General features: G+C 37.6%; 2 protein-coding genes across 17 annotated transcripts in view; both read right to left on the reverse strand.

The window, feature by feature from the left end:
- The window catches only part of tarbp1 (TAR (HIV-1) RNA binding protein 1), a 29,679-nt gene extending 23,612 nt beyond the window's left edge, over positions 1-6,067 (reverse strand). For both annotated transcript variants that reach the window (XM_047816297.1, XM_027174483.2), the window contains exons 1-2: positions 5,064-6,067; positions 4,899-4,993 (exon numbers count right to left, since the gene is read on the reverse strand). In XM_047816297.1, the coding sequence (XP_047672253.1) occupies positions 4,899-4,993; positions 5,064-5,985 (1,017 nt within the window). In that variant the 5' untranslated portion in view covers positions 5,986-6,067. The remainder of the gene's footprint in view (positions 1-4,898; positions 4,994-5,063) is intronic.
- An 11,475-nt stretch (positions 6,068-17,542) lies between these two features.
- The window catches only part of fam135a (family with sequence similarity 135 member A), a 51,858-nt gene continuing 49,629 nt past the window's right edge, over positions 17,543-19,771 (reverse strand). For all 15 annotated transcript variants that reach the window (XM_047815736.1, XM_047815735.1, XM_047815734.1 and 12 more), the window contains 5 exons: positions 19,593-19,690; positions 19,149-19,300; positions 18,860-18,970; positions 18,621-18,734; positions 17,543-18,503 (listed from right to left, as the gene is read on the reverse strand). In XM_047815736.1, coding sequence (XP_047671692.1) covers positions 18,298-18,503; positions 18,621-18,734; positions 18,860-18,970; positions 19,149-19,300; positions 19,593-19,690 — 681 coding nt within the window. In that variant the 3' untranslated portion in view covers positions 17,543-18,297. The remainder of the gene's footprint in view (positions 18,504-18,620; positions 18,735-18,859; positions 18,971-19,148; positions 19,301-19,592; positions 19,691-19,771) is intronic.

Below are 19,771 nucleotides of genomic sequence, written 5' to 3' on the forward strand. Positions count from 1 at the left end.
TTACGGTTGTTCAGTAAATTGTTGAGCATTGTTACCGTACAATTTACTTTTAAGTTTTGCCAAGCACAGATGCCAATATTTTACCATTAAATTTTTTCTAATTAAATAAATTTTATATATAAACAGCCCAATCCCTGTGTCTAAGGTCCTTGATATTTACTCTTATGCAAAACCTCATCCATAACCCAATTAAGTCCCTTGCCAAAATGATTTGTCCCTCTTTGTCCCTAAGAATGTTTATCTTATTAATAACCTGGAGCTGCCTTAACGGGGGCATAGATCATCATTTTAACTACATCAATGAGGGCTTCTATATATATAATCCTCTCAACATCGTCTGTAGTCGCTGTTAACATTAAAAATTAAGCCTCATACTCATTAGGATCATTTTTTTGTTTGCATTTAAATTATGAATAAAATGGTGAGATATGACAGGACCTTTGTCCTTTAACCGGGCTTCTACACCCATTATTACGTTATAAACAAAATGTGTATACCTGTGTATGATACAAATTAATCGCAATTATTGTGCTTGTAATCAAATACGTTGGGTGGCTGCCCCCTACTGGGGAATGGCATATTAAACCATGATGTATATTCTTCTAATTGAATATACAGCAGTTGAACATTTCATGCACAAAAAAAAAATAAAAAAATTCTGCAACTTCCTATGGCTAAAACAAACTTTACCACAACAAACAAACAAACAAATAAATAAATAAAAGTGGTCATACCAAACAATGATATTCAATCCAAACACCCTGTAATTCAATTAAATTTATATGTATAGCACATTTAACAATTCATGCTGTCTCAAAGCAGCTTTACATAAGTATAGAAATAGAAAAAAAAATTGGTAGTAAAGTTTAAAATTAATTTACATTTTTTTAAGTTAATATATATTTCTAATGAGCAAGCCAAAGTCGACGATAGAAAAAACAAAACAAATCTGTGATTGTGTTCCGTAATGTGCCTAATCAGCTATCCAGTCTTGCTCCTGACCATAAACTCCACTCTGACAATCTTGCAAATAACATTTATTGCCATTATTCTGCAAACTGCAAAATATTCTAAAAACTGGTCTGCATCCACTCTCAATGTAAACACTTTTTTTTTGTTTTCCTTTTTTTGGCTGGGGTAACAGTGATTTGTGCACTGGCAAAGTCTGTCTGGATGTCATGCATGAACAATCAATGTCTTTATCCTGTTAAAATAGATGTGACCCCCCCCCATTATATGTGGTGGTCAACATTGTGAGCTAAAGCACCTTTTCATTACCCAAGTCCTTTCCCCCACGAGAAACACTAGTTCTGAAAAGAAGTATGGCTTGAATATGCACAGATAAATTTTAAATAATGGTGGCCATATGTAGCTAGACAACTATGCTGCCCTGATCCTCTGCAGTCGCATGCGTCTTTCTAAATAAAGATGATTGATTTTTGACAAACGTGTCAAAATGTATTCTCCTGCCAATGTCTGTAAATCCTCCCCTTGTGGTCCATGTAAAGGGGAATGTTTGCCGATATTGTGTCAGAGATGTCACAAAAGTAATCCAAGCATAATCTAATCTGTAGCATTTTATTAACTAACTATAATTCTTAAAATATTGTATACAACACAACACACATTATACATATACAAACACACACACATCATTTCTTTCTTTCAGCCATTTTTAACTCTGCCAAAGAAACTCACGTCCTCCTCCTAACACTTTTTGGCCTTGTGAACTCTTAAGGATTAAGATGCTTTATGAATAACTCTTTACTAGAATCTTCTCTTTAATTCTAAGGGGAAACGTCCACATTTCTAAGAATTTTCTTAGAAATAAAGTCATTAGGAGAAACCTTTTGCACTAAGAATCTTTATGAATATGGGCCCTGGTCATTCAGTATATTCTGGTAGTCAGCTGACCTCAACTTTTATATTGCTGAACCTAGAACTTAAGGAAGTCATAAAACTTTCCCCACAGGCTTGTACAATAGGCACTAACCATGATGCACCCATCACTTTACTTGCCTAAGGCTAGCTACACACTACACAATTTTATGCCCTATTTTTGGCCTGATCTGCCCCTTCCAATGATTGTGGGGAAATTAAGGCTTGTCTCAAACTATTTGTTTAAATAATCCCTAAGTCTGTAGTGTCAATATGATTATTTTACTGCTCAATTTGAAAATATAAAAACACATTTGCTATTTACAATTCCTGCTCAGGAGGGTCCAACAGCCAACCCAGAACGTCTCACCACCTGAATGTTTCACTTTTACAGCTCACAAACACTGCAGTGCATTACAACACAACCTGAATCCAATGAGGCATTGAAAAAGAAGACAAGTCACAATTGATCACCCGAGTTTCTGTGAAATCTCATGCCTGTGGAAGCACCGACGTGAAATTTTACTACAAACGTCAGGTGTGTGCTCTCCCGGTCTGGTCAAACCGTGTGTGTTCTTATGTCTGTGGTCTGTGACTATTAAAATCAAAGATTTTAAAATCATCCAGTGTGTAGACAGCCTAACCTCTTACTCTGATTTGCAATACACATGCATGTGTGTATTGTGCATTCTGAGATGGCTTTAACGCCCATCAGCATTGTACAGAGTGGTTACCTGAGTTACTGTAGCCTGTCTGTCAGCTAAAAGGGGAAAATCCTCAGGAGGATTACAGGACGTCTTGTACTTATAAACGCTGGTTTGAGCCACTTACCCCTAAGTTTAGACAAATTATTTTGCACAATTCATGAAGGGAAAACATGCCATAAAGCACGTGCCATGGTGAGTCAGCATTTTTATTGCAAAGGAGATAACATGGCCAAATACCTGCACAACACTGCATGAGATGAGGGAACACATTTGTGCTGAGGTCACTGGATTAAACAATTATGTTTTCATGTAATTGTTACAATATTTTCCAACTGCACCTATAAGTTACTCTATATCCAGCATGTACTATTCTTACTTGTTTTGAATATTCTGTTCCTAATTTATAGCAATTCAAAAATGTATATCAAATTATTTGTACATTGATTCTTGTTTGCTTTTACATAAACAACATTTAAACCATTTTTTTTTAAATATCCTATTAAAATTACAAATAAAAAGTTTACATGCACTGTATAAAAAGACACAGTCTTTATTTTCTCAACGTCCGATATTAAATCAGACTAAACTTCTCATTTTAGGTCAGTTAGGATTACCAAAATATTTTCTATTTGCCAAATGGCAGAATAATGAGAGAGAATTTATTTCTTTTTTCAAAGTCAGAAGTTTACAAGCACTAAGATTATTATGCCTTTAAACAATTTCCAAAAGTCCACATGATGCTGTCAATCCAACAAACTGATGCCATGACATCATTTGAGTTAATTGGAGGGACTTATTTTAAGGCACAACTCAAACACATTGATTCCTTGTGTGCCATCATGGGAAAAAACAAGATATCAGAAAGAGAACTGTGAACCTCCACAAGTCTGGTTCATCCTTGGGTACAATTTCCAGGTGCCTGAAGGTGCCAAGTTCATCTGTTTAAACAATTATATGCAATTATAAACACCATGGGTATGTCCAGCCATCATACCTCTTTGTTGAGTACTGTGTTTCAGAGATAAATGTGCACATCAACTCCAGAACAAAAGCTTAAGCTGGTAAGAGTGTCATTGTCCACAGTTAAACAAGTACTGTACTGGCACAGTCTAAAAGGACACTCAGCAAGGAAGAAGCCATTACTACAAAAGCAACATAAAAAGCCAGATTACAGTTGAGTTCAAATACACACAAGGACACATTTTTGGAAACATGTCCTGTGGTCTGATAAAACTAATACTGAACAGTTTGGCCACATTGGCCATCATTACGTTTGGAGGAAAAATTGGGAATCTTGCAAGCCTGAGAACACTATCCCAACTGTTGTGTACCAGGGTGGCAGCATCATGTTTTGCTGCAGGAGAGACTGGTGTACTTCCCAAAATAGATTGCATCATGAGGAAAGAACATTATGTAGAAATATTAAAGCAACATCCTTAAGACATCAGGCAGGAAGATTAAGCCTATGTACAAATGGGTCTTCCAAATGGACAAAGCCCCTAAGCATACTGCCAAATTAGTTATAAAGTGGCTAAAGGTAATCAATGTGTTGGAGTGGCCATAAAGCCCTGATCTCAATATTATAAAAACTGACATAGTTACACCAGTTCTGTCAGGAAGAATGGTCCAAAATTCCAGCATACTATTGTGAGAAGCTTGTGGAAGGATATCCAAAACAATTGACCCAAGCCATACAGTTTATAGGCAATGCTACCAAATACTAAGGAAATGTATGTTAACTTCTGACTTTGAAGAAAGTAATAAAAAATTCTCATAATTCTGGCATTTACTAAATAGAAATCTAAAACGGGAAAAAAGTTTTAGCTGATTTATTGTCAGTAAGTAAAAAAAAAAAGTTAAATGTTTTTGTTTTATACAGTGTCTGCAAACTTGTGGTTTCAACTGTAAATAAAATTAACCATCCAGTGTATGCATGAAATAAAGCAATGCAGATTTATGGACTCCTCAAAACAAAAAATTAATAAGCTACATATTACAGTATAAATGTAATGCCAAATCTAAATACAGAGCAATTTAAACATCTAAAAGTTTCTAATTAGTCCATAACATCTGACAGTGAATTAAAAAAAAAATCTTATACAGTACAAGTCCTAGGGTCTCCCATTCTTCTGCTAATTAAAGTTAATTATTTGGTAGTGAATAGTAATGATGAGAAAAATGATAGATAGTACATACTTATGCAGTTGAATATTAATGCTCAATACTACAAATAAAATGTTCTTGGTTTTTGTACTGTTTTTTCTCTGAAGAAAAACAATATGCTAAAAAGAGAATACAAAGGAGACTACATACCTGGTATTCCTCAAGAGTTTCCAGGACTAGGGTGAATGTTTCCCAAAATTCTTGGAGCACTAATCTTTGCTCTGCTGTCCATTTGAAAAAAAAATCTATTGGAAAGAATAAAAGGTTATTTAACTGTAGTTTACACAAAAAAAATCCAAAAGGGGAAAAACTTACCTGTATCACACATATCAATATCTGCATTGCGTGCTTCTGCCAGTGAAACACATCTGTTTAGCAGATAGAGTGCTCTCTTGCGGGACATGTTGTCCTTGTGTACAAGTCCATTTTGGACCACTTTGAAGAAAGTGTGTGACTTTTCTGGGCTGGTCCCCCTTTGCTCCAACGAGAAGAGGAAGTCAGAAAGAGCAGTAAGACACAGCAGAAGACGTGCGGTAACCACCTCTGTGCCCTCCTGTTCATACCATTCCAGTAAACTCCCCCAAAGGTAACAGAGAATGTCTTCTTGAGTTTCTTTGCTTGATGATTTAAGACATGTGAACCAAATACGGACAATGACTTTGGACACCCAAGTGTCCGAAAGCTCCTTAACAGTACAAAGTGTACAAGACAGAGAGTTCTTAACCAAGACACTATTGGTAGAAACACCTGAGAGCAATTCTGCCAGCACCTCTATGGCCACATCAACATCGAGCTGTGCATCACCATTACTGTCACCCTTTCCTGACAGCACAGGTAAAACAAAGCCTGCTATGTTCTCCATGGAGTCCACCTGACACTCCTTTACACAAATCATAAGCAGTGCACAAGTGGCCTGGAGCAGCTGCTTCCTCTCACCACCTTGTGCTCCACTTTCCTCCCGAGTTATAATGTTTTCACTTGAAATCATTTTCAGAAGTGGGACACAATGGTCCCAAATAATTGACTGCACTTTACAAACAAAACGTTCCTTGGTGATTAACCTATTAAACACATCTGGACTGGAGTGCGATTTAAAAACAAGCTCTTTAATAAATAATCCTAGGGCTTCAACATTCTCTATTTCAGGCCACGACAAACTCGGCCAGCAAAACATGTCCAACGTGCGCTCGATATCCCCACATTGCGATACCAAAGCTTTCACCAGAAAAGCAGACATTGTTAAAGCGTTGCTGGAGACTTCCACACGCTACTCACGCTGCCTTGTGGTCGTCTTCTTCTTCGTGTTGTTATTGTTTTTCGTCATCTTTCTATGCTATGGGCGCATTACCGCCACACACTGACCTGGAGTGTGAATTTAAATCACTTGAACACAAATGATAACAAAAAAAGGACAAAGTCCAGTTTAATCACAGTGTCAATACTCTCCCTCACTTACTCTCTCACACACATACACACAGTTATTTATACCATGGTCTGTGTTGGGTGGAAGGCGTCTGAATGCACATGTAAGTTAAATTAGTCTCACGTAGCCTAGTCTCGGCCACACAGGTTATACCTGAACATCAGATGCAGAGGCGTCATAAGACCCATTTTACTGGGGGCTCGTGCCTCGGTAATGATCTGTTGGCACCAGTGAAATAAATTCTCTCATTCGAGATTCAATAAGTTGCAAAATCTGCCAAAGTAACACTTCCTTCACAGGCTCTTGAAAAAGAAAGTTCTGAGGAGTTCTGAGAAGCACTAAGTGTTCTATAAGCGCTATAGAAAAAGATACAACTATTTACAGATGCGCCCTACACTGAGGGATGAGAGGGTGGAAAGTCTGGCTCAGAAATGACAAAAAGAGAAATTTATACACAATTTTAAACTAAAGTATAACATAATTTATTAATACCAGAAAATGCGGTGTAGTGATGCAAAAGAGAAAAAACATGTCTTGCGAAAGTGACACGTTACATGTTACTGTGCACTTTAATAGAGACACATGTAAACCTGCTCATTTATCCAGTTAATCAACCAGTGGTGTGGCAGCATCACAATGCATAGTCATGCAGATAAAGATCAAGAGCTTCAGTTAACTTTTCATATCAAACATCAGAATGCAGAAAAGTGTAACTCTGGAACCTTAATCATGCCATGGAAGTTGGTACCAGATGTGCTGGTTTAAGTTTTTCAGAAACCTTTGACCTCATGGGATTTTTACACTAAAATCTCTAGAGTTTACACAGAATGGCTTGAAAAACAAACAACCAAAAAAACCCACATGGATGCGCATAGTGTCTGCAAGCTGAAACACTTTGCTGTAGAGCGGGATCATTCCTTAGTGCCTGTTCTAGGAGTGGAACTTGATGCCTTCTATTGCAAAACAAAATAGACATTTTCCTTTGACCTTGCTTATAAACATAGCACTTCCACCCATAGATCTGTCCATCACTAAGTGTGTTTTGTTTAAGGCACCATTCAGTGTAAACTCTAGGGATTGCTGTTTTCAACCTCTCCAACCAACATAGTATCTACTACTAACAACCATAACACAATCAAAGTCACTGAAATCACACTTTTCCCCATTCTGATGTTTGATGTAATCATTAACTGAAACTTTTGACCTTTTGACCATTTCCGGGAGGTATTGCTTGTTCTGTAAAGCTGCTTTGAGACAATGTCTATTGTAAAAAGCGCTATACAAATAAACTTGAATTGAATTGAATTGAATATTCCAAACCCCCCAAGCCCCCCCACACACACACATGCCCCCCCCACACACACAAAAGGAGGACAAGTTAATTCATAAAAATACAGCTGTTTATGTGTTTATGTTCATGTTAGTTCACAGTGCATTAACTAATGTTAACAAGATTTGAATAATGCATTAGTAAATGCTCAAATTAACATTAACAAAGACAAATAAATGCTTTATAGTTCATTATGAACCTTATTGTAAAGTGTTACTCAATTATTTGTTAATTATATTAAAATATGTACATCACTTTCACTATTTATATAAGCTGAAAATGAAATGTGTTGAAGTCACGTCAACACGTTTTACAAACATTTACCCCACCATGGGCAATGCTGAAGTCACTGTTACAAACTTTGAAGTAAAATGTGTCTTATACTTTGGTTTTTAAAAATAAAAGATAAAAGATAAAATAGAGATGAAAGTCCCGCCCACACTGACAATTGATTAATTCACTTACCGAAACAGGCCAATCAGGATGCTCTCTGTCTTACAGTACATGCACTTAATGACACACAGACACACACACACACACACACACACACACACACTAGCCCACACAACCTCCGTGAAGCACCCCATAAAAAGACATAATCACCAAAACTATGCCATTCGTTTGTGCTACGTTTGTGATGTTTTGTGCCGCAAAAATTAAACATTTTTTTTTGACCGTGTGACGTCACTTTCCACCCCACATCACCAAAATCGCTCAAAACCGGCTTAGATCGTTTGCCGGTTCACGCCGCTAAAATAAACATTGAATCTTCTGCTGTATAACACCATATATAACTTATTACAGTTCCCGAATATTTTGGTTATACTGTATCTCAGGAAGGAAAACAGAGTGTTTGTTTTAACGGCACAAATGGGCACAAATCGAGCACAAACAAACTAAGCTGGTTTTGAGCGATTTGGGCGATGTGGGGTGGAAAGTGATGTCATATGGTCAAAAAAAATGTTTAATATCTCAAACACCAAACCAGCACAAACGTTCGTTTTTGCGGCACAAATTAGCACAAACATAGCACAAACGAATGGCATAGTTTTGGTGATTATTTCTTTTTATGGGGTGCCAACTTCACAGAGGTCTCTCGCTCCCCCTCCCTCTCTGCCATGAGCGCGCTTCAAGGTTTGGAGCTGTCATGCATGCACGCTCTTGCTCGCTCGCTCTAGATTCTGGGAGATTGTAACTCATTTGCAGGCATCAGGGAGCCGCTATCAGTATGCAGGAGACTCCCGGAACTTCCGGGACACTTGGGATGTCTGGTGTGTGCATGATATATACTGTACTTTGATGCTTTGATGCCACATGATTGGTTAATTGATTAACTGCATGAATGAGCAGATTATCAGGTGTTCCTGTTAGTGAACAGTGAGGCTAAAAATAGTTAAATGTATGTGTTATTGATGACTAAAGTAAGAAATGTAATCATTATTAAATTGTTGTTGCTTGCTTGCGTGTGTGTGTGTGTGTGTGTGTGTGTGTGTGTGTGTGTGTGTGTGTGTGTGTGTGTGTGTGTGTGTGTAAGTGGAAATGGAAATGGGAAGTGTAAAGGGAAGGGAAACACATAGCTCAAAGCGATTTTATATTGTCCATCAGCTGGCCATGTGTCAGGAGCTTGAATGGCTCCCTGCCAGACTTTACATATCAGAATGCTGATTTCTGTGTTAGTAAAATCTTCTACTGTACATTCAAACGTGTCATTTCACAGAAGCATCTGCAAGCTTACATTGTTGGAAATGGTGTTCAACATAGCTACTTATTTTAAACACTAACAAGCAGCAGCCTGTAAGCCATAGCACAAGTTCTCTATTAATGATGCATACATAACAAAAATGACAGTACTTTGCACAAAAACCTTGTTGTTAGCTCCTGCCAGTTGCATCACAATATTTTTTCATGATCATGAAATTTTGATCATGAATGCTGGCAAGTAAAGTCTGAATAGGAGATGGCACGCAATATAAATTAAAGCTGAGCAGACTTACTTGTGCAATAACAGTAGCTACACAGAGGTTTACTCACAGCAAACACCTGAAATATGGAAATATGGAAAAGCTTAGTGTACGTTTATCGGTTAAACGGTGTTATTCATGTTTAACTGTGAAGAGGATAGTACAGAAATTTACATTTACATTTACAGCATTTGGCAGATGCCCTTATCCAGAGCGACATACATAAGTGCTTAAATCTCTAGCATTGAATACATTAATGCTTAAATCTCTAGCATTGAATACATTAATGCTGGCTCACTTTAAATGCAAAATATAAGGAAATAAGTGCTTGTTGAAGTATTTCCTGAATAAGTACAGTAGGTCTTCAACCGCCACTTGAAAATAGCCAGTGACTCAGCTGTTCGGACCTCTAGGGGAAGTTCATTCCACCACCTTGGTGCCAGAACAAAGAAGAGTCTTGTAGTATACTTGTCTCTTACCCTGAGAGATGGTGGAACCAATCGAGCAGTGCTGGTAGATCGGAGGGTGTGGGGTGGTATGCGTGAACTTTGGCAGGTTGAAAACAAGCCGAGCAGTGTGTCACTTCTCTCAGAGAAACAGCACGTGGTGAGTGAAGATGTTAAAAAGTTAGCATTTTATATACTTTTGGTATGGAAATAAAGCGCCAAAATGAGCAAGGGGTGTTTTTGATGATTTCTTAAAATTGTGTGATGAAGCAAAATGTATTCATGATACTTTGTTGGGTATGTTACCTGAAAGTGAGAAAGAAAAACATGAAATATGGTTTAAAGCCAAAATGATTGTAAGCAATGATTTTATTTCTGAGGTCAAAATTTGGGTATCATGTAATGAAAATTATGAAATTACTATGAATGAGGTAATGAATGATAAGGTTGATGGTGTTAATCCAGAAGATAATATTTCAAATGTTGGGAGTAGGCATTCAAGTAAAGCAAGTACATGCAAGAGCATTTCTTTTGCCAGAGTCATAGCTGAGGCAAATAAGGCTGCACTGCTCTGCATCGTATGCAGCATTAAAGGAAAGGCATGCCTTGGAGGAGATGATCAAGAGGAAAAAGTAGCAACTGGAGCTAAAAGCTATGCTAGTAGAATCCACTGCCAAACTCTTAGTTCTACAGGCCTCTGACAATCAGTGTTTCATAAGTCTCTTGTATTATGAATTTTCAATTGGAAAAGGAACAAAGAAAGGCATCCACAACTATCCTAAATCCAATGGCAGAAGACTGCATATCAAACATTAGCAGTGGATCTGCCTTTGGCTTCTTCTGAGCCATATCAGGAAATTCGGCAGCAGCCTTGGCAGGAATGTACAGACTCAAGAAGGCAGAATTCCCAGCAGATACTTGTACATGCATCAGTACAACCTCATGGACCTTTTCCATCTGATTGGACTTTCCAGCATAAACCAGGACACATCAGTGCAACCTCATGGACCTCTTACATCGGATAGGATTTCTCGGCCAAACATTGAAAGTCAGTATGGTGAGTATTGTCACTATAATGCAAAAACAAAATGTAATAACCACAGCTCTTGTTCAACAGCAATGTTCTGCATCTTTACCATCAAGAGATATATTTCTTTATTTGATGGAGATCCTCTTCAGTATGTTTCATTTATCAGGACATTTGAAAAGGGAGTTGAGGAAAAGGCAAGCAATAGTGATTGCTTATACTACTTGGAACTGTTCACTGGGGACAGCCAAGGGAGCCTGTACGTAGTTGTCTAGATTTGACCCCTGACTTTGGCCACGCTAAGGCAAAACAGGTATTACAGGAATATTTTGGCAATAAGTACAAGATCGCCACTGCTTACTTGGAAAGAGCCTCGTCTTGGCCCTTAATAAACGGGGAGGATGTCAATGCTTTACAGTCTTATGCTCTATTTTTGCGTGGCTGCTGTAATGCCTCTAAGGAATTGCAGTATCTTTAGGAGTTGGATATGCCAAGCAATATGAAAGCTATTATATCTAAATTGCCTTACAAGCTCAGAGAGCGGTGGAGAACTGTTGCACATAACATTCTGGAAACTACATCTTGTTGGATTTATTGAAAGACAGGTTAGCATCCTGATGGATCCCTTGTTTGGTGATATCAGGACCTTAGACTTTCTAAAGGAGAAAGAGCTTTGCTTTGGTTGCTTAAGTGCTGGGCACATAAGTCGTAACTGTGGCAAGCGGTTGATTTGTAAGATATGTATTCAGCCCCATCCCACTTTGCTCTATATTGACAGAAATACAGCCAATGCAGACATAATTTCCAAGGAGTCCGGTTCATGCAAGTTCTTAGGAACTACTGAAACATGTGGTCATACAGGGGCTGGAAAAGATCGCTGTCTACTTAACTTGAACTATCTTAACAGTTCAAGTTAAAACCAGTAAAGGAGATCAGATAATACAGACATATGCATTCCTAGATCCTGGCAGCTCAGCGACCTTCAGTACTGAAAGCCTTATGCAGCGCCTTAATCTTCCTGGGAGAAAAACTCGGTTTTTGCTACAAACTATGGGACAAGAAAAGGTTGTACCAGTCTTCAGTACATACTCTCAATTTTTGAAGTCTCTGCTATTGATGGTAACCTCTTCTTTCATCTTCCACAAACGCTTCCACAGAAACAAATGCTGGTAAGTTCTGACAACATTGTGTCTAAGGAAGAGTTGTCAAAGTGGCCTTTCCTGGCAAAGGTAACCTAACATTGACTTGTTGCTTGGAAACAATGCACCTAAGATGTTGGAGCATTGGGAAGTCATAAACAGCCATGGAGATGGCCCTTATGCCAAAAGAATGGCTTTGGGTTGGGTCATTAATGGTCCTTTGCATGCAGGCAACTTTGAGGATGAAGACTGTTCTGCAGTGGTAAACAGTATTTCTGTGTGTAGATTGGAGGAGATGTTGTCTAAACAATACAACCATGATTTCAACAAGCAAGTTGCAGAAGAGCAAGGATTATCAAGAGAGGATATTAGATTCTTGGAGATTGCAGGGAGTTCTGACAAGCTTGAGGATAATTATTACACCTTGAAGTTGCCATTTAAAAGGGAAAATGTACATCTTCCTAACAACTTTTCTGTGGCAAAACAATGTATACTTGGCTTGAAGAGGAGATTCCAGAGAAATAAGCAAATTTTATCAGGAGTATGTAGCATTTGTCAATGAGATGTTCAACAAAGGATATGCAGAGCAAGTTCCCACTCAACAGCTGAAAGGTGAAAATGGCAAGGTGGGGTACATTCCTCACCACGGTGTACGTCATCCCAGGAAGAGGAACCTGCGAGTGTTTTTTGATTGTGGTGCAGCATTTAAAGGGACATCCTTGAATCAAGTAATTTTGCAAGGTCCCAATTTTACAAGTACATTGCTTGGAGTCCTCCTGAAGTTTAGGCAAGACTCATGGTGACTTTCTTTGCTTCTTGTGGGTGCAAAATGGAAACTTTACAAGATAAGAGTCAGTGTTCACAACTCTTCTCCGAGTTGTGCTGTTTCTGCTTTAAGAAAAACAGCAGATGACCATCAGTCTGAGTCTCAAAAAAAATGTCTATATGCATGATTGCCTTAAGAGTGTGGCATCTGAAGAAGCAGCAGCTTGTTTAGTTAAAGACCTTTCTATTCTTTGTCAGTGAGGAGGTTTCACTCTGATGAAATGGAGTAGCTCCTTCCCGAGGAGTGCCGAGCCAAAGAGTTGAAGAAGCTAGATCTGAACAGAGACAGCCTGTTGAAAGAGCTCTTGGTTTGCTATGGTGTGCAGAAACTGACTCATTTAAGTTCAAAATGGAGGTTCAGGAGAAGTCCTGTACAAGACATGGGATGTTGTCAGTTTCCAGTTCAGTATACGATCCACTTGTATTTTTGGCACCAGTAGTTTTACCTGCTAAGATTATGTTACAGGAGCTATGCAGGAGGAAGTTTGGATGGGATGAGACTGTGCCCCATGACACTCTGCGTGATTGGATGAGGTGGTTAAAGAAGCTGAATGCACTCTCTGAATTCAAAGTTGAGAGATGCGTAAAGCCCATTAGCTGTGTGTCCTACATACTGTATATGCGCAGGTTCATACAGTAAATTCTCTGATGAAAGCAAACAAGGATATGGCGCAGGCACTTATCTTAGAATAAAGAATAACAACCATAACATCCATGTTGCCTTTCTTTTGGGAAAAGCTAGATTACCACCTCTGAAGACCATCACTGTTCCTTGTTTAGCTAACTGCTGCTGTGCTTGCTGTCCGTGTAGACCTGATGTTAAAGAAGGAGCTGAAGCTCCAGTTCCAAGAATCTGTTTTCTGGACATACAGCACATCTGTGCTCAAGTATGTCATGAATGAAGACAAGCGTTTTCATACCTTTGTTGCAAACAGAGTTTCCATCATCAGGGTGGACACAAAGACAGCACAATGACAATATGTTAGCACAAAGGAGAATCCAGTGGATGATGCATCCAGAGGAAAGCTGGAGATTTTATTAAGGACAACAGATGGATAGAAGGCCCCAAGTTCCTGTATAAACCAGAAGAGGATTTTCCCCAAAATTGTGCATACTTCAGTAGTGGTTGATGACATTGAGGTCAAGAAAGAAGCCTTTGTGAATGTGGTAAATTCACTTACCAAATACTCCTTGCCAGGTTCTCCTCGGATGTGACTTCTGCCAAGCCTTCCTTCAACTGTACAAGGAAAAGATTGAAGCTTCCTCACATAACCCTCGGAAATTCCACAACATAATCTCTTCTCTGCTCAACCTCCCGGCTCCACCTTCTTCATTCTCCCTGTCTGCAGAAGACTTTGCTTCTTTCTACCAGGAGAAGATTGAGGAAATCTGCGGACCTTCACTTCAGCCCTGAACGCACTTACATCTCAGAGTATGGATTCACCTACACCTTCGTTGTCACATTTGTAGCAGCAGAAGAGATTTTACAACTCGTCCAGTCTTGCAATCATACCACCTGCCCATTGGATCCACTCCCTTCCACTATGCTCCAGACCATCTCACAAGACCTTCTGCCCTTCATCACCACTATAAACAATAGATCCATAAAAGCAGTGTATCATGAAAAGCAGTGTATCATGCCATCTCAGGTAGACGTCTTCCTTTCAACATGTTGAACCGCCAAAAGGCTTTTGATTTTTATCCATAAAATGACCAAATGTTTTTAGGTGGTTAATAAATATGATGGTTTTGATGTTTAAGTGATGGGTAACACTATGTATTTAATGTTGAAAAAAGTTAACTTTTTTATCGCAAAACCGAGTTTTATTTTGATGAGTTGAATGACAGTGTACTCTGTAGATTGGATTGGTTAAGTGCTTTTTTTGCAGGATGGAACAGTGATATGTCTACTTTACTCCTGCTCTTGCATATCCTGTCACCTTAGCCAGCTGGGAGAAAAAAGACAAATAAGATAAGTGCTCGTCAAGCTGTGGACCACCTTATAGATTTTCACAAGGTATGTTATGATTCCATGTATCTGTGCATAATCTAAAGTCAGTAAAATTCTAACCTAAATATATTCTTTTGAACAAGTACTATGTTACATTCCCTTCTTTGCATTTGCAAGAGCAAATTCAAGAGCATTTTCCAGAGGATGGATACTGATCCACAGTCTTACTGGTCAACAGCCTTACCTTCTTTCTTCCAAATTATTTTATATCCTGGCAAAAGTTCAAATTGTTATGTGCACAGGATGGTTGTTCTTTGGAATTTAAAAGCTATTGTGGTTTCATAAAACATCTTAAACTTTTTCACACTGAACATAGTGACAATGAACTTCTGAATTGCTCGGATGTGCCAACAACTTAAAATGCCATTACATCTGTAGGTATGCTGGCTCTTCCTATTGATGGACCTAGCTATATATTGCACTGCATGGGTAAAGTGTGATGGAATTGAGTTTCATTGTGGATCAGTTGTTTGTGTTGATGTAGTAGATGAAATGCCATTGTTCATTAAAATAGTTGCAATTCTTCTGAGAAAGGAAGAAATACATTTTGTTTTGATGAAAATTGAAGCAGTGTATGTTGAGTACCTGCATGCATTTCAGGTTAAAGAACTTGATTGTTTTTGCATTGTAAAACAAAATGAATGGCAGCACCCTAAACCATATGATCTTCAGATGTCATATGACTCTGATTCATATTTATATATTGTAACTGATTGTTGCATTTTGTAGTGCACTGAAAGTGGGAGTGCTATGCTGTTTTAATAAAAAGATGAAATGGTTGATTTTTTTTTATGGAATGCATTTTAAAATGCTTTGAATATATGCAGAAATGTAAACCAATACAAACAAATGAATAAATTTTATAGTCTTTAAAGTATTCATCTTAGGATACATATATCTGATAGTGTTATGTTGACACCATATGAAATTTTTGTCTTAATGAAATGGTTCACAGCTGGTCATTTTGTTCTGATAGAGTTAACTAAAGAACATTTATCACTACATAAGTGTAAAATCAACAATGGGGTAGTGTTTAAGAATAACACTCCTGGTGTTCATTTATAAATTGATATTAACAACAATCTGGAGTTTGTAGTGGAATATTTAAATATCATGAGTGTTATATGTGCTTTCATGGTAAATTCAGTGTGTCAGACTAGGGAGAGAGAGAGAACAGGAGGAAATGTCCATGCCATAAACATTCCTACCACAAATTATCCTGCCATAAGTGTTTCTGCCATAAACATTCCATGTGTTAAAGGGATGGGAACTTTAGGGGATTGTGGGTGCTGCTTGATAAGATCTGACTTTACTGAGGTGACTGAGAGGTCACATAACACAAATACACACACACATACAAGGCTATACAAGCGCACAGCTAGGGTAAAAATGTGAGAGCTGAATCAGTAAGCTTTGCCTCTTCACTGTGTAGAATTGGCACTCTACGTTGTTTGGAAGACGACTTTTGCTGCGGCAAAATAAATACCTCCTTTGCTCTTGCCACTGACTCTGAGACTGACTGTGTTTTTATATGTAGATCAAAAATGCCACCACAATTTGAAATACTCTGTTACAGTGTTTTTATGTAACTAGTTTTACATTTGTAACACACTATTTGTGTTGGCAATGCTAACACTTGTGTTAAAAGTGTTAACACTTTTGTGGTGGTACCCATATATATACTGCGAAAGTGTTAGATTTAACACTATTAGAGTTAAATGTCTGGTTTCATATTTGCAGTGTAGATGGCTGAGAGTCGCAGAATCACGTATTCACACCCTGAGGAGCACTTTTGTACATGCATGCAGGGACTCACTGAAAACACATGCTGATATCTAAAATTTCATGAAAATGATAACACCACACACTAATCATCAGTTTTTGTCCTTTTAACCGTCAATATATTGTTCTTTAATGCAATTTTTTTTTTTAAATCTCTTTTGACTGTTCACTGTTCTGGGCCATCACAGTCGATCATGTGGTTCACATGTTAGATTTTGCCACAGATTTTTTTTAGGGACTTAGAGTTAACTCTCCAGTGGCCGGGTTGGCGCCCTGACCGAAAATTGAACCCCGCTCGTTACAATGAGTGCACGGGACCCTGCCACTGAACTAACTGGGGGTGTTTAATGTGAGCTGTCATGTTTTACATTATTTTTACTTAAAATCAGGTAAAAAGCTTTGTTTCAAGATTTTGCACCAAAGTTAAAAAACAACTGTTAGAGCATGTCAGATGTGCACATATACTGTATAAAGGTTGCACGACAAACCGCTTTCCTGAAGGCCTACGGCACTGAGATTTGCAGAAACACATTTTCAGTACCCAAGACGCACCTTTGCGTATGCATGTAGGGATTCAGACATCATATTTCATGAAACTGATCATTCCACACACAAATTGTCTCTTCATGCTTTTCTCATTTTTTTTACCAACATTTTGGTTTTTCATGTAAACTATCATGTTTTATATTGTTTTCCATAAAAGCATGAAAGCAAAAAACGAAAAGGAACACTGCATGGTCATTCCTTTGCACCTTCCAAAGATTATAAATGGTTAAAAAGTAAACCATACAAATTTTTTCATTAGATTTATTTAATGATGTTTAGGTCCTTTATAGAAAAAAATTGTGAATAATAAAAATGACATTTATTTTACATTTCTTGCATACAATATCTTGCTTATAAACACAAATTAGCACCTGATAATAAATTAAAGTTTTCTTGAACACAAACACAAAATAAAATAATACAAGAATTTCTTATACTCAACTGAAACAAATTTAATGTGGAAAATGTAAATTTTTAAAAGAATCAACATGCTGTTTACGTTTATCCAACACCAGGTTGGGACACATGGGAACATATGTTGTGCATAACACTGCAACAGCTAAAGACATAAAACAAAGCAAAGTATAAGGCTGTTCCAACAAAATGCATGTACATAAATGAATACTAAAAAATAATCTAATGCAGTTTGGATAGCAAATACTCCCGATAGAGTTTGTGTTCTGTTAAACATGAGTATTCACAACAAAGGAGGCCTTCATTAAGCTATACTAAATATGATAAATTCATCTAGTTTAATTTCCAGTTCAGAATCAACAAGGTTTTATTTAAACAAATTTGAACTTTCTTCCCCATTAGGCATATGTTTAACTTAAATAACACTGATACACATTGTAAAGTTACTATTTTTGTAATGAAAAGAATAGTGAAAATAATAACTTTTAAAAATGCCAATACAAAAATTTTAAACACTATATTTAAGATGAGCTAAAGAACAAGTAAATATTTAGAAGAAAATATAGGCCATTGAAAAGTGACAGGCCATTGAGAATGTCTGTTTCAACGTTGGGAGGTATTTGTGCCATCTTCCGGCCTAACCAGCTACTGAAAGAACTTTAGTCCAGCTACCAAGAAGAACTTCTCCAGGAATATTTCAGAATCCAGAACAGCAATGTGGGCTGCCCGACCTATTAAAGAGTTGGCTGTGTTGGGCAGGGCATGAACAACATTGTATCGAACCAGGTTACAGTCTTTGTTCTGGAGCACAGGTACTAATAAATTCTCAATCATCTCAGCATACACTGGCCCTGGGGATAAAAATATGTTAACATAGATTGATTAATTTTCTATATTTCTAATGTATAACAAACAAACAACATTTTCAACAAATTCGTAAAAGATAAGAGAAAAAATGCTGGCCTTACCCATCTGTTTATCTTTTAAGGCTGTTTTGCACATCTCAATGCGAGCAGAGTGATAGGGCACATAACGGTCCTGCAGAGAGCCCACCAGCACCACATTTCTAAAAAACTGAAGACCTAGTCAAAATGTACAGTAAGTTTAAAAACAAAAACAAAAACAAACAAACAAACAAAAAAACGACAGCAGCAACAAAACCCCCCACATACTCTGCATGCCTCAATGACCAAGGAGTATCACTAACCATCTTTCTTGCTTAGCTTGTAGAGAAATGTCTGCCGTGGGTCTGAGTGATCACGACAAGTCAGCTGCAATAGTGAGCCAGACTTCTTCCATTTTTGCATGAACCACAGTCCTAAATAAAGCACTCATCAAATTAAGGTCAAGCTTTGTAGTTTAATAATAATTTACAAGGAAGTCATAATAAAACAATGGTCACTTCATAATATATTATAAACCTAATCGATGAAATGTCTTTTACTGTTTCTGCTGTATTTGTGCACTGATGTACACATGGTCAGGTGTAGTAGTACCAGTATTGACGAGAGCTGAGCTGTTGTAGAGAGTGCCAAGATGTGGTCCAGACAGTGAAAGGAAGGTATGAAGTTTGTTAAGATAGGCCTTAAACCTCTGCCTTGTCAACACAGATCGCACTATCAGATTTCCCAGAGAATGACCCACAAAGCTGGAAAACAACCATAATAACTAGTTAGTCTTAATTATAACTTGGTTTTGAAAGACACATGAAATTAATCAATTAGACTCAGCATAAAATGCTCCTATCTACAGAATGTTTGACAAGCCTTTGGAAAGTGAAACCTTTCTTTGTGAACATCAAATATATTTGTCAAATTATGGCTGTTACTACAAACAAGGTGTGAAAAATATTTAAACGCTGTAACAATGAAACAGTAACCCGCGGTGATAACTGGCAGTGATATTGTGATTATCTGCTGTCTCATCTTGAAAAAAATTACCTTATTTTAGAAACTGAGAGATTGTAGATTTGTATATATTGTACAATTTCATCCAAAAGTCGGTCAGTCATAGAATCAAAGTCAGCAAAAGTGTCATTCTGAGGTGGTAAAAGGCAAAAAAGACAAGACATTTTACTTTCTATACAATTTATATATATGTAAAAAACATTTGACTCTAA

The sequence above is a fragment of the Tachysurus fulvidraco genome, chromosome 7 (assembly GCF_022655615.1).
Source record: "Tachysurus fulvidraco isolate hzauxx_2018 chromosome 7, HZAU_PFXX_2.0, whole genome shotgun sequence".
NCBI classification, from domain to species: Eukaryota; Metazoa; Chordata; class Actinopteri; order Siluriformes; family Bagridae; genus Tachysurus; species Tachysurus fulvidraco.